The 16,425-nt window shown below is 34.2% G+C and overlaps 1 protein-coding gene and 1 pseudogene across 1 annotated transcript; both read left to right on the top strand.

Moving 5' to 3' along the window:
• Positions 1 to 3,592: 3,592 nt before the first annotated feature.
• LOC143610167 (F-box protein At5g07610-like) lies at positions 3,593 to 10,892 on the top strand (annotated as a pseudogene).
• Positions 10,893 to 12,156: 1,264 nt separating this feature from the next.
• Positions 12,157 to 12,735, top strand: LOC143610189 (F-box protein At5g07610-like). The gene has a single exon (XM_077084734.1). It carries the CDS (start codon positions 12,157 to 12,159, stop codon positions 12,733 to 12,735), a length of 579 nt encoding a protein of 192 aa, XP_076940849.1.
• The last annotated feature ends 3,690 nt before the right edge of the window (positions 12,736 to 16,425 follow it).

Raw genomic sequence — 16,425 nt, 5'->3', positions numbered from 1 at the left:
CAAAGTTATATCTTTTTCCGGCAACATCATATTTTATTCCGGTTATTATAGATCTAACCTTTTAATCGTTATTTTCATTGTTAACTGATTTTTTTAAAATCAGTTTAGGTTCTAAATCAAAAACGGCGATGAAGCTAATATTTCTACGTATTTACGTTTTTCCTGTAAGTTTTTCCGTTCATGTGTTATACCTATAACAATGGTTGTTTTATATTTATTTGAAGTTTATATTTTTCCTGTTTTTTTTTTTCTTTTAGATGTTGTTCTTCTAGGTTCTAAATAAAAATCAGTTTAATCCATGGACATTATTATTATTATTCTTTTTCCGGTAAGGCCAATTTAAATTTTCCGGTTATAAATTATAATTCAAATCTTCCATAATATCAATGTTATAACAAAACTTAATTATTTCAGGTTATTGTCCCGATTAATTTAAGGAATATTTCATTTTACCTTCTAAATAAAAATCGGAGATACCATCGTCATTATCACTATTTCGTTTTTCCGGTAAGACCAATCAAATTTTCCGGTTATAAAATTATAATTAAAAATCTTCCATAATATGACTACTAATATTTGACTTTATCATTTCAGGTTATTGTTCCGACTCATATAACCTAATTGCATGGATTGAACATTAGTTAATAAGATGTATGTTTTTAATATTGATGTATATATTTTTTAATATTCATGTATGTTCCTTATTTATAAGATTATAATATACATTAAATTACCTATATTAATATGATCATTATTTTATTGTTTTTGTCAACTTCCAATTAAATGACAAATATTTCGTTTAATTTAAAATCTCATTATAATTCCCAATTTTATTTTAGTTTACATTTTTAGATTTATACACATTGAAGAATCTCATTAATACAATTTATAGAGTTTGACATTTCTTATTTTTTTTAAAAAAACCGAATAAACAACCATTTTTTATGTTTTTATTTTTTTCCATTTTTGTAAACTCATTCCTTAATTTGTGGTTTGACCAAAATAATAATCTAATTATCCCATTATTACAATTTATATTTTTTGACTTTCCTTATTTGTTAAAAAAAACGAATGAATAAGTTATAACTTAAATAAATTTATGAGTCTTACTTGCAACAAGGTTTAAGTATCCCATTAATACAATTTATTGAGTTTGACTATCCTTATTTGTTTAAATAACTAATAAGGATAATTAAGCTCAATAAATTGTATTAATGGTTTTAATATAATTTAATTAACATATTTAAACTTCTTTTAAATTCGGAAATTGATCAATCTTTCAACAAAGTTTTAAAGGTTTTAATACTCTCCATAATTTTAAACTCATTTAAAAATCTTTCCATAATTTTTTGAAGTTTTCAAATTAACCGATTTGATTTTCATTTTTGTAATTATTTCTAAATTAATTAGTCATATTAGTAAAATTAGAACATATTTGATTTTAATTTTTGTCATTTGGCAATGACTAGAATACGTTATCATTTTAATATTCAAAAAAATGATTGTCAAACTAAAAATATTTGCCATAATTGTAATGTAATCTTACTTTAAATTACGTGAATATTAATTATTAATTAATACTAAAATAATAATTGCGTTATTTTAGAACACAATATTCAAATTGACATAATTTTAATAATCACTACTTAATATATCATAAATTAAATAACCGTTTTATCATCATTTATAAATATTATTGGCACATATGATTTAGTGAATATTATTAAACATGACACTTTTCATAATTTATTAATATTATTATTCCCAATAATCAAGATATTTCAAATCATTTCTATCTTTACATGGAAGACCAAATTTAAAATTAAAACTATAAAATTTAATTAACATATTTAAACTCCTTCTAAATTTTGGAAATTGATCAATCTTTCAACAAAGTTTTAAAGGTTTTAATACTCTCCATGATTTTAAACTCATTTCAAAATCTTTCCATAATTTTTTGAAGTTTTTAAATTAACCGATTTGATTTTCATTTTTGTAATTATTTCTAAATTAATTAGTCATATTTTTTTAGCTTTAATTATTTTCAAAGTCAACATAAAATTTTTTAATCTTTCCAAAGTTATTTGAGAATTTATTTATTGTAAAACATTTTTAAGTTTTACAAATTTAACAAAATATTAATGACAATGATTTAAAAGTTTGTTGCAAGATTGGTAAAAAATCAAAAACAATTTCATAATTTTTTGAAGTTGACTAATTCCAATTTTTTTATATTTTGTAACTATTTTGAAAATATTTCAAAACGGGTTGTTTTGAAATAGTATCAAAAAGGTTTTAATTGATATATCTTTTTGGTTTAATTATTTAAGTTAGAAAGATGTTTTATGTTGTCATTTTACTTTGTTGTTATATGTTATTTTGTTTTAATAAATACAACAATTTAATAATACAATTTTATTAATGTTTAAATGTTACTAATTATTAAATATGTTATTATGGTATATTTAATTTTGATGCTATAGTTTTATTATATTTTCAGGTGGTGAAGTAAAATGAGTTTCTTTTGATAGAATGTTTGAAGAAGTTGACGGTGGTTTAATATTAAAGAACACGATGTCTTTTGTTAATGTTTTTTTTTGTTGTTTGATGTACATTAACTTATTGTAACTTTTAACTTTTAATATCTAGACAATGTAAATAGTTAACGTTTTGGTCCGAAAGTTTGAAGAAATTTTGTGTTGTTGGAATTTGTTGTTTAAATTTATTATGTTTTTGACATGTTTTTTCACCTGTGTGTAACACGGGCTATACCCTAGTATTTATTATGCATACATAGTTATCTATGTGGCTTTTGTTAGTTATTGGCTTATTTTAATGATTCATAATGTTAAATTGAAAAATGCTTAATATGTCACGTGCCTATTAAATCCGTTAACCTAACTATCAATCGAATACTTATGATGTTGTTTCTTTTTCAGGCCACTACCAATATCAATTATAATGGAGACACAGTCCCATCATTTTGTTTTTCTATGAATTCATGCTATAGGTTCTACTAAAATAAGAGCACATCATTTGAGTTGAGGTTTAAACAAAAACTTCAAATTCTATTACAACCCGACTAACCCGAAACCTGATTAACCCAAACTCGACTAACCTGAACCTTAATAAGGTCGGGACACTGGTCAACTTTGTTTTTTTGAAAACCCGATTAACCCGAAACCCGATTAACACCCCTATTTGTAAGTATTATAAAGATAAAAACATGATAGAAGATGTGAGATAATTTTTTCCAGAAAAAAGAGAGATTTATGAATAAAATATGATTTTTAGTTAATTTATAGATTTAGAGACAGTGAAAGATATAAATAATCAAATCCCAAACAAGAAAGGGAAAATGTGATGGTTGAATACAAGTATATTGTTTTTTACATTAATCCTACTCTTAACACTAAACTACATTATAAAATTAAACTAACTAAATCGGCTATAAAGTAAATGTTAAACGTTTCAACTTCGGCGGTTCGGCCTGGCCTTTCAACTTTCCCCGGTCTTTTCATCTTCTTCAACACTCATAAAACCACTTCAAACTCCAAACATTAAAACCCAAACTTGCTTCTTACCAGTTTCCATGGAAGATTCCGATAATCAATCCGGAACTTTTATTGGTTCCAATGAAAACCTTTTAACCGAAATCCTTATCCGCCTCCCAGCTACCTCCATCCTTCGTTTCAAATCCGTATCTAAACACTGGCGATCGCTTTTAACTCACACACGTTTCACCCGCCGGTACGATAACCTTTCAAAATTTCCTGGTCTTTTTGCTGGCGATACATATGTTCCGTTTGATGTTGAAGATCGAAGCACTCCTCCTTTCCGTAGTCTCGATTTCTACTTTAATCGTTCTGATGTCACTATCTGCAATCTTGTAACGGGTTATTACTTTGTAATGCCTTTCACAATAATGGTGCACGTGAATTTTATGTGTTCAATCCCACCACCAAGCAACTCGCATTCATCCCATCCGTCCCCAAAACCACCCATTTTATGGCTCTTGCATACCATCAAGCCCATTGTGTGCACTTCAAATTTGTTTGTATTTGTGATGTGGTGTAAAACCCACATGTTTTCCTAATAGATTTTATGTTATTTTCTGCTTAAACGTTAACGAATATCAATAGTTCTTGCGTGAATTTACATGTTTGTGTATGTGATAGGTCCCATGTTTAAGAGAGCGAGAAAACGAGTTAAATGGAGAAAGAATCAGCTAAAACGGAGCTCAGATGAAGTCGGTACGCGCATACGAAGATAAACGAGCTGGAAGTCGAAAAACGTCAGAAAATGGCATGGCCGAGCTACGTGACCAGGTCATACCATTCAAGCAGCATATGGTGGATTCCAACATGTCCCAAGGCTGCCAAGAACAACCAGAAATCATAAAAACGACTGTTTTGTCTTCTAGCGGGCTTTGTAAGCTTGTTTTAACCTGTTTTATATTAGGAATTGGTGTTTAATGATATATTTAAAAACCCTAAACCCTATGAACGATTTTTAATCACCCTTCCAGCCACCAAAAATCTGTTCCAAACGAAATACCAAGGAGGAGGAGGAGACGGTTCGTTATTTCATCACCCGGTTGTCGGTTTTGAGTATTTTAACGATTGTGAGTTCGTTTTTGAGTTTTAGACATTAAAACAAGTTGTAATCAGATTCTAATGAACATGTTTATCATATTTATCTATTTTATCTGCTGTTCATTCATTATGCTTGGCTAAACTTGTTTGAATCACCTAGGTTTGATGTTTAACGGTTGATTTATCACTCTTCGGGTGCTAATTTCGTGTTTGATTGTTTAGTTATTGTAAACTTCATAATTTGTGATATTATTCCATGAACCTTGCTGCCATTAGATGTTTTTTTAGGTTGCATGAGCCTCGGTAGTTGATTATTGCATGAATTTGTTTCGTGTAGTCGTTAATTGTTAGTTCGGTTAATACTGAGTGTGTTGATTGATTGTGGTAGCGCGTGCCATTAGGGTTTGTGTTTCTTGAATCATTTAGGTTAGTAGGATCATCCCCTTTGAGTTGGACCAAAACCTTAGGGATTAGCTTATCTCTCTGCTTTAGTTGATTTAGTTACCTGTTGTGAGACCATGTGCGGTTTTCTAGCTATCGACTAGGTTAGTTTGTAAGTTGAGTTATTTTATCCTTATTATTGAATTACCCCTCTCTTCCTAGGTTTGTAATTAGCTGGAGCCTTAGTGAGGATTGTGATTTTGATACGGACCAAGTAATAAATCATTAGGGTACGTAAATAAACAACCGTAAATTAAAAGATAAATAGACGATGTTAGGGTTTTCCGGTAAAACTGACCGTAGGGACTCGGTTGCCTTGATTACATCTATCTTAGTTCATCAACTAAGACGCCGGTTTCAAAAACTTGTTAGCACCTGAGCCATCATATATCCGTTAAGTGATCTTACCTAGGTGATTCGTTTTCTTATTATCGTTAGTTGCGTAAAGTTAAGTTAGTTAAGTTTAGTTAGTTTAAATAATTAAGATAGATAAATATATTATTTAGGCATGACTTAGATTAGGGTTAATTATCTGAGCCGTTCTCACGTGTTTTTGTGTTCGACATCCGGACTTCCATTAGACTGTGCTGCTACACGACCGGTACACTTGCCGTTTGTGTGAAGTTTAGTTAGGATTGTTTGGTTTTAAAAATTTAAGGCTTAGTGTTGAATTGCGAGAATTAGTTATAGTTATTAATATTTATATATAGCTTTTCGCACGTCAAGTTTTTGGCGCCGTTGCCGGGGAAACGGTTTGAGGCGATCGGAGAACGACCCGAGTTGAGTACTTGATTTTTATAGTTTTGTAGATATATTTAGATTAATATAGTTTATTTTAGTTTTCTTTAAATTAGTTTAATTAGTTTTAATTAATTTTCTTCTACTATTATCTGGTACCCATGATCCGCATATGTTTAAGTGTGTAGTTATGGAAACTTACGGGAATGGATTCAAAGAACAAAAACGTTACACCATTTGGAAGATGGAGATAAAGAGGATTCTGGATTGCAAAGAGAAAAATCGAGTGAAACCCCGGTTACGTTTGATGTTTGATTTAAGGGGGAATCTTCTGGGTTATGAAACTCATCCGGTGAATTCATTGAACAAATACCAGATCCGGATGAGGTAATGTTTGATTGGTTACGCATCATCCATGATACAAATCCAAATGCCCCATTTCCAACCCAACGAGCTTTAGATGGAATTTAGCTTGATTTAACAAGTCAGTCACAACTTAGTGAACCGATTATAGAATTTGAGAAGTTGGGGATGGAAAAGCAGTTAGAGGAGTATGTTCCTTCATGGGAGGACGAGTTTAGGGGTGAGTTTGGTGATGAGTTGGTGGATTTTACGGTGATGGATGAAGGAGAGTTTGAACCACTTGGTGATTTGAAGTTGCTCGAAGATTTATTGTATAACGAGCCAAGTGTAGGGTTCAAGAAGGAGCCTTGTGAGAAGAGCCATGAGGTGGTTGGCGATTCAGTCTTCCCACCATTGCACTTGGATTGTGAAAAACCAAAACATGAACCATACTCAATCTCCATTCGGGACGTGTCGAGGTTTAAGAAGTTGGTTAAAAGAATAAGGATGATATCTAGGCTTAGAGATCATGGTGTGCAGAAGAGTTCGTCACTCCCGTTTCACTTCAGGGAATCATTTTTGGGGGAGTCTAAGAGTTGGTGGGCCAAGTTCAAGTCGTATGTTTGGGCCCATGAGAGCGGTGCAGTTGGTTTCTTCCCGACCAGTTGTAAGAGGAAAGTGTTAAGGAGTATTGATGGGAAGAGGATAAAGGAGAAGCCTCCCGATTGAGGTTTCGTGAGCAAGTCTGGCTGAAGACTATTCTATAAACTTAGTACTTCCCAGGAGGTAACCCAGTACTATCTTTTTCTTCTATTTTATATTTTGTTTTTACTTCTTTGCTCTGCCGGTTGTTTCTACTCTTACTTGCATGTTGTTCCAAGGTTGCTTATGATATGGTTGATGGGATATGGTTTCAAACAAGTGTGGGGATGCCATTTGTTTCAGTATTGCCGTTTTTGTTCGTGAAAGATGACGTTATTTGAAGATACTTTGTTGATAGCGTTGGAATTGATGAGCGCGGAACACGACTCACGAGGCATATCGTCTATTTACCAGGGGAGTCTGTTCCAGATCTTTATTTTATTTTTATTTTTGCATAATTTTATTTGTAATTTCCTTTTTTCTCACATTGAGGACAATGTGAAATTTAAATGTGGGGATAGGAAATTGATGTTTTCGGCAAAGATAAAATAAATTAATTGAGAACCTAAAAGAAAAATGTCCCAAAAATTTAATGAAATTTTTGCAAATAATGGAAAATGATAGTAAATCGGAAATTGGTTTTTCAAACTACTAATAATATGAGATAATATAAAAGAAAACGCACTTAACTTGGGATGTGTCGGTAGGCTCAGCCTTAAGAATGAAAGGGCAATTTGATAAAATGGGTAAACGGAAATCTTTTGTGGGTAAAGCGTTTTGTCCGTGGAAAATAAGTAATGAAAGGTCGGTCCATACTCAAGCCTCAATTCTTGGTATGAAATGTGAAAATTTATAAATTTTAAGTTTGAATACATTATCATACAATGCTTGGGTAGGTTTAACGTTAGAGTATCCCAAGTAGCCGGTGATATAGATCTTAAATCGTTTAGTTTAGTGTTTTACACTTCATTGGCGTATGGTTTTATAACCTTAATTCTTGTATTGATGGGATGCCTTGGGTCTGGAGACCATGGGTCTGTATGCAGTCTATTCATCTAGGTATTCACAATTCTTAAGTTGGGTTGTGAATATTTAAATAAAAGCTAAAAAAGAGCAAACCCGCAGTTTTCTGCCACATAAGTCAATAAACATGATCACTACGTACTAAAAGTACAAATACACTACTGACTTGATCATCCACGCTGTTAGCCATGTGGGGTCCCCTTACTCGCGTCTCATTACCATTAAGAATTGGACCACAAGGGACACGCTACATGTAAACCTTACAGATGAAATTTTGCATGCTCACCTATGGTGATGGTTCGGGGTATTGCTTGATAACGGGGGTATGCCATGTTGTGAAGAACACTAGCTACTTAATTAATTGTACCTTAGTCGTATCTAATGGCTTCTTGGTAGACTTTGATGCTTAAGCCTAGGTGGATAAACAATACCCTTGATCGTCTTAACTATTCATGAAAAAGTAAAATAGAGCAACAAAGGTTTTAAATCTGCTGATTTTGAGGTTTAAGTCAAGTTAGGGTGGTCTGGTCCGGTAAAAGCTAAAAATAAGTGTGTCTTAATTGTGTAAACCACTGAGTAATACAATTTTTGGATCATATTTGTCCCGGTAAAGATCAAGGCATGGGTTTAACTGGACAACAATATCGACAATCGCGGTTTTTGCATTTATCTGAGCTTTATAATAACCTACATGTTTTTAAGATCATATTTTCCGATTATGATTCCATTTCAAAATAGTTTTTTCAGAGATGAAAAAGGTTTAAGTGTGGGGATGTTTGATGTGGTGTAAAACCCACATGTTTTCCTAATAGTTTTTATGTTATTTTGTGCTTAAACGTTAACGAATATCAATAGTTCTTGAGTGAATTTACATGTTTGTGTATGTGATAGGTCATATGTTGAAGAGAGCGAGAAAACGAGTTAAATGGAGAAAGAATCAGCTAAAACGGAGCTCAGATGAAGCCGGTGCGCACATACGAAGATAAACGAGCTGGAAGTCGGAAAATGTCAGAAAATGGCATGGCCGAGCTATGTGACCAGGTCATACCATTCAATCAGTATATGGTAGATTCCAACATGTCCCAAGGCTGCCAAGAACAGCCAGAAATCATAAAAACGACTGTTTTGTCTTCTAGCGGGCTTTGTGAGCTTGTTTTAACCTGTTTTATATTAGGAATGGGTGTTTAATGATATATTTAAAAACCCGAAACCCTATGAACGATTTTTAATCACCCTTCCAGCCACCAAAAATCTATTCCAAATGAAATACCAAGGAGGAGGAGCAGCCGGTTCGTTATTTCATCACCCGGTTGTCGGTTTTGAGTATTTTAACGATTTTAGTTCGTTTTTGAGTTTTAGACATTCAAACAAGTTGTAATCAGATTCTAATGAACATGTTTATCATATTTATCTATTTTATCTGCTGTTCATTCATTATGCTTGGCTAAACTTGTTTGAATCACCTAGGTTTGATGTTTAACGGTTGATTTATCACTCTTCGGGTGCTAATTTCGTGTTTGATTGTTTAGTTATTGTAAACTTCATAATTTGTGGTATTATTCCATGAACCTTGCTGCCATTAGATGTATTTTAGGTTGCATGAGCCTCGGTAGTTGATTATTGCATGAATTTGTTTCGTGTAGTCGTTAATTGTTAGTTCGGTTAATACTGAGTGTGTTGATTGATTTTGGTAGACGCGTGCCATTAGGGTTTGTGCTTCTTGAATCATTTAGGTCAGTAGGATCATCTCCTTTGAGTTGGACCAAAACCTTAGGGATTAGCTTATCTCTCTGCTTTAGTTGATTTAGTTACCCGTTGCGAGACCACGTGCGGTTTTCTAGCTATCGACTAGGTTAGTTTGTAAGTTGAGTTATTTTATCCTTATTATTGAATTACCCCTCTCTTCCTAGGTTTGTAATTAGATCGAGCCTTAGTGAGGATTGTGATTTTGATACGGACCAAGTAATAAATCATTAGGGTACGTAAATAAACAACCGTAAATTAAAAGATAAATAAACGATGTTAGGGTTTTCTGGTAAAACTGACCGTAGGGACCCGGTTGCCTTGATTACATCTATCTTAGTTCATCTTTAGACGCCGGTTTCAAACACTTGTTAGCACCTGAGCCATCCTATATCCGTTAAGTGATCTTACCTAGGTGATTCGTTTTCTTATTATCGTTAGTTCCGTAAAGTTTTACCATTAGCTATGTTAAGTTAGTTAAGTTTAGTTAGTTTAAATAATTAAGATAAATAAATATATTATTTAGGCATGACTTAGATTAGGGTTAATTATCTGAGCCGTTCTCACGTGTTTTTGTGTTCTACATCCGGACTTCCATTAGACTGTGCTGCTACGCGACCGGTACACTTGCCGTTTGTGTGAAGTTTAGTTAGGATTGTTTGGTTTTATAAATTTAAGGCTTAGTGTTGAATTGCGAGAATTAGTTATAGTTATTAATATTTATATATAGCTTTTCGCACATCAATTTGTCTTTTAGATCCAGTCAAGAACTTGTGTCAGATTCAAGTCTACTCATCTAGTTTAAGGAAATGGAAGATTTGTATTGAATCTTTTTTGGTGCATAAACCGATTTTTCATGATGCAGTTTACTGGAATGGAGCTATTTATTGGTCTTCCTTTTATCGAAACAGAAATTACTTTTATTATAGTTTAGATGTTGAACAGTTGAAAACGTTTCCTTTGCCGGAGGGGTTGGTGTCTTCTGAAATATTGACAATGTATTTTGGGGAATCCATAGGCCACTTACATTTAATGTTACACTCGGAGCGTGAGGATACTAGTTTGCACATGAATGTGTATGAGATGTTGATGGATCATTCATGGTGGTTTGTTAAGTATCAAGTACAACTTGATGAGCTTCTGGGTGCTTTTCCGAGCATGGTTTATCAATATGGTTATGATTTTCAAGTTGTTGATGTGGTCAGAGGTAAAGCAGAAGAAGATACATTCTTGGTGATATTTACTCCTGGGAAGATGATAAGGTACAATGTTCATGACAAGAGCTTTAAAGAGTTATATAGTTACAACTACTCCTAGTTTGAACCCTCAGGTTTTTATCGTTACATTGAAACCTTGTCCTCTTTCTAAAAGATTATTAGGTGACGCTTGTTGGTTTGCGTTTGTGCGCCTTTGTTAGGAAGTTTGATTGAGATTTTTATGGAAACCTGTTATCAAATTATTGATTTTGGCAATCAAGTTTGCTGGTTTTTTGCTTCGAATCTATTAAAGAGTATTAAGGATGCCTATGTGATGAGCCATAAGCTGAGATTTTTATGGAAACCTGTTATCAAATTATTGATTTTGGCAATCAAGTTTGCTGGTTTTTTGCTTCCGAATCTATTAAAGAGTATTATGTTTAACTTTAAAAACTAAAAAGTCAAACAATTGATCCTTTGCATATCAACCCAATCCAAACAACTGTCTACACTTTACAGTCTAAAATTTCTACTTTCTTAAACTTACTAAAAGGATTGATTTAAAGTAACTGCACATAATCCGGACATAAGTTTTGATTTAAAGTAGTTAACTAAAAGCCATAGCTATCATTCAAGCGTATTATGTTCTGCCACCACCATCATTTTTAAACCGTTGGTTGATAACCGAACATATCATAATTTCCATATGTGCTCCATTGGATTTAATTAATTCTTAAAAACCAATCTAGAACTGAATTTACAAGTTCATGAACGTATGATTGTTAATTGAGTCGAATTATGTGAGTATGAGGGCGGTGGTGGTGGTTGCATTAGTCAGACGGTGGTGGTGGTGGTGGTGGTGGTGTTGATGTTAGCGGTGGCGAATGGTAGGTTGTAGCGACAACAATGGGGGTGGGTGTCGCTCGCCTATTTTGACCATTTAAGTTTGCAAGTATAAAGATGGAAAAATCCGCAGGACTGGTTTCGTAATTTAAAGAATTAAAGGAAGTCTTAGCAAGTTTAGCTAGTTGATACAATTCAACATTACTCTTGTTAAAATTAGGTTTAAGTACGTATGAAGTAGTTGAGACGTGACACTAAAGTAGAGATAGATATACAAATGGAGAATTGATGTCATGTGATGCCATTATAATTATGTACCATATTTGCGTGTGACATTCGAGGGACTTGTTCAGAAAATCACACCTATAAGATTAAGGCTATAATTCAATTAGCAATCTTTTAATAAAAATGATGTTTTATTTTATTTTTCTGCCAACGTTGAAGGACTAATGTGCATGTATTTCATAAGTTGGGGGATCTTAAGATGTCGTCTTAATTGGCTCTTACTTATTAATCTCTACGGCTTAGCCGCTTAGGGTTAATTAATCAAAATCCTAATTGCCGCCCACGGTTTGTTCGAGTATTATCTTCCAATGGAGAATTCCAATCATCGATCTGAATCATTCATTGGTTCCAACAATGACCTTTTAACCGAAATCCTTGTCCGGCTTCCTGCTACCTCCATCCTTCGTTTCAAATCTGTATCTAAACACTGGCGATTGCTTTTGACTCACAAACACTTCATCCACCGCTATGATGATAGTAAGCTTTTAAAATCTCCTGGTCTTTTTGCTCGCATGCATTTCACCGGCCATTGCCATACCGTTCCAAAATCTATATATGTCGCATTTGATGTTGAAAACCGAAGCACTCCTCCTTTTAATCACTCCGATGTCTTAATCAGGCAATCTTGTAACGGTTTATTACTTTGTGCTGCCTTTCACAACAGTGCTCATGAATATTATGTTTTCAATCCCACCACCAAGCAACTCGCATTCATCCCATTGCCATCAGTCCCCGGATGGCGGAGTGTTGATGACACCATCCTTTCTATGGCTCTCGCGTTTCATCAAACAGATTGTGTGCACTACAAAGTTGTTTGCGTTTGTGCTTTACATAGATCCCGGAGGTTGATCCAGATTCAAGTCTACTCGTCTGATACTAGGAAATGAAAGATTTGTATCGAATCTTTCTCTTCGCAGAAGACCAAGTTCCGCCACCACCAGGTGGTTTACTGGAATGGAGCCGTTCATTGGGCTCCCGATTATCGAAGTAACAAAATCTTGTACTACAAGTTACATGTCGAACAGCTACAAGTATCGCCCATGCCAGAGGGGTTGGTGTCTCATAAAGTATATACATTGTACTTAGGGGAATCGGGAGGGCATCTACATTTAATATCACAAACGGCCCCCGAAGAAGATATTTTGAGCCTGAATGTGTACGAGATGTTGAGGGATCATTCGGGGTGGTTTGTCAAGTATCGAGTTGATTCACTTCTGGGTGATGTTCCGGAAATGGTTCGGCAATATCAGACTCTGGATAATTCAGGAACATGATTTCGGGAAACCGTTGTGTTTTTCGAGTTGTGGATGTGGTTAGAGGTAAAGCAGACGAAGATACATTCTTGGTGTTGTTAACTCCCAGGAAGTTGCTAAGGACAACATTCACGACAAGAGTTTTAAGGAGTTATATAGCAACAAAGACTCTAATGAATTCGCATATGAATTCGCAAGTGTTCATCGTTACATCCAAACCTTGTCTTCTTTCTAGAAGACAATCAGGTTGGTTTATGTGTTTCTATTAAGGAGTTTAAATGTGTTTCAAAATATTAGTTTATATCTGGTACTAAGTTGATGATCAAACTGGAAGGTTTAGTAAGGTTTTGTGTTTGTTGAAAACGTTGTTCTGTTTATTAGTTCATGTTTTGCTGTGAAAAAAAAAAAGAAAAGAAAAATCTCATTAATTTTCATACAACATGCATTTTTGGTAACCAATTTGTGGCTGGTCTTTTATGTTCTGGCATTTTAAGAGGAACATGTTTGGCTAGTTGATAAGTATGGGACAGCATTCAAGATTTCACTTTATCACATCATGAATATAACCACTAGAGTAATGAATGTAGCACGGTGACATTGGATTGATAGACATCTCAAAACAAGCTGAGCCTTATTGAGCTCGAGTCAAGTTTGAGCCTCATTTAAAGATCATTTTGTTATCGAGTTTGAGTTCGAGCCTTGTATGAGAAAGTCGTATAGGCTTGTTGAACCTTAACAGCCTAACGTATTTTTGAACTTTTAACTCTTAGACCATTTATAGTTTTATGTATAAGAACCGAACTTTGGCTCGTTTTTGGCATTGCACACAAGCTCGAACTGAGCTTTGGGTTGTCTAAGGTTTATTCAAAAATAATAAACAAGCTTAGCCCGAGCTTTTTAAAGCCGAGCTCAAGCATAACTGGGCTTGGGCTCGGGCTTGGTTTACACCCTTAGTCCTAATGCTATTGGAAAAATCAACTCCTCATATATAATAAAGAGCAAACAGAGACGAGGTAATCAGGGGCAGACCTACTCATATAGAGGGGTGTCGACCGTCCCAAAAAAATAATTAGCACTATTATCGTGTTAAGATCCTGACCGATCTCTGTGAAATTATAACACCGACCCTTGTAAAATTTCGAAATCCAATAAATGATGAAAGAAAAATTGAAGAAAGAAGGTAGCATGGACATAAAACTTTTCTCTGGCTAGTACAACGACAGTTACATCACTGGTGTTGTTTGAAACTCTGGATGATAAACAAGAAATGGTAACACATTGGTGATGCCCTAATTGTTATTTAGCTACATGGGCTTCTTAAATTTACTTTGTGGGCCAAAAAGCCTTCAAGAAAAACTCAATTATTTGAATGTATTTTTTCGGGTTTGAAAGGTTTTATAGAGGCATTATTTAGACAACAACAGCCATGTTATCTACACAAACTTGAAAAAATATATAATAACCATAGTTTATATATCAAGTAGGAATTACATTGTAACCAACTAACTACTTATCATAAAACTTTAGTTCTTTGACAAAGTAGATGTTTTTGTTATATTTCAAAAAGTAAAAACCCGTAGAAAACAACTTGAAATAAGTTGTAGTTTAATTGTGCATTTCTAGTAATACTTTGTTTGATTATCTATATATTTTTTGTATAACCTGACCCGTTTCGACCCGTTTAGAGGACTGAAGCGGACAACATTATATATACCGATTTGACCTGCCCCAGCCCGCCAAACCCTAACAACTTTTTTTATTTAACTAGTTACCTACTCAAGTAATTTCCGACCCCTGTAGAATATTTTATGAGTCCGCCACCGGAGGCAATGACGTTGATAGATAAAGATGGCTAGTCGCTCTCACATGTTTGGTTAAAAAGAAAAAAAACTAAATCAAGTTGTTATTAATAGTAGGATTAAACAGGGCGTTAAAAAGACGTAAAACATGATAAAGGTTGGGTAGTTTAAGATGCCACGCCCCATGATAATAAATAAAATGCAATAGAGAGTTTCGCTTTAGTGGGTGGCTCAAGGGACCTTTGCCACGGCCCACGTGAGACCATTACACATTATGTGTGATATTTGTATTTGACCCGTTTTCAATGACACCCTATATTGTGTTACTTGCTGAGAAAAAACAAGATCTAAACATGAGGCTTGAGGAGTGGCGAACAACCTTAGAGACAAAAGGTTTAAAGATTAGCCGATCTAAGACAGAGTATCTACACTGTGATTTTGGTGGGATAAACGACAGTGAAGACGCACACATCACAATTGAAGGGCAGGTGGTCCCGCAGGTAACGAAGTTCAAGTATTTAGGATCATTTGTACAGAGCGATGGGGAATTAGACAGTGATGTGACCCACCGAGTTCAGGTAGGATGGTGTAGATGGAAAGCAGCCACAGGTATATTGTGCGACAAGAGTTTCCCGACTAATCTAAAGGGAAAATTCTATAGGGTGGCAGTTAGACCTGCAATGCTATATGGAACAGATTGTTGGGCCATCAAGAAGGCACAAGTGCGGAAGATGGAGGTAGCAGAAATGAGAATGCTACGTTGGATGTGTGGGCACACAAGGCTAGACCGAATAAGAAACGTTGTGTTTCGCGAGAGATTAGGGGTGGCGAACATAGCAGACAAGATAAGAGAGTGGAGATTGAGATGGTTTGGACATGTAAAGAGAAGACAGACGACGAATCCTATTAGATCCGTAGAAAACATTACTATAGAGGGGAGGAGGGGTAGAGGACGGCCGAAATTGACTTGGGATGAGAGGATTAGGCATGATTTGATAGACCTAAACCTCTCCGAGGACATGGTTGAGGATAGGAATTCGTGGAGAAGTAGAATTAAAGTTAAGGATTTTTAGAGAGAATTGAATACCTTAGGGCTTAGACTTAACTTATTTAGGTCACATACCATAATGGTATTTCCCTTACATATATTATTATTATTATTATTATTATTATTATTATTATTATTATTAGCTTTTATATTGCTGTTAAACTGTGACCTTATTATTAATATTATTATAATTAGTAGTAGTTTTTATATAACTGTTAAACTTTGATTTCCTTTATTTTGCTTCATACACATGTACTTAGAGCCGAGGGTCTCTCTGGAAGCCACCTCTTTATTCCTTTGGATAGAGGTACGGTGTGCCTACATCCCACCCTCCCCAGACCCTACCTATAGCTTTGCTGTCGGTGGGATTTTACTGGGTATGATTGATTGATTGATTGATTGATCAATGACACCCTATATATTTAAAAGATTACACCTTTAATCAAATAAAGCGTTCTAATACATGGTATTACAATG

Source organism: Bidens hawaiensis, unplaced genomic scaffold, assembly GCF_021521415.1.
Source record: "Bidens hawaiensis isolate Kalapana, Puna unplaced genomic scaffold, B.hawaiensis_p1.1 tig00024830_1, whole genome shotgun sequence".
NCBI classification, from domain to species: Eukaryota; Viridiplantae; Streptophyta; class Magnoliopsida; order Asterales; family Asteraceae; genus Bidens; species Bidens hawaiensis.
Note: the sequence above shows the minus strand (reverse complement) of the source record. Positions and strands in the feature narration are given on the sequence as shown.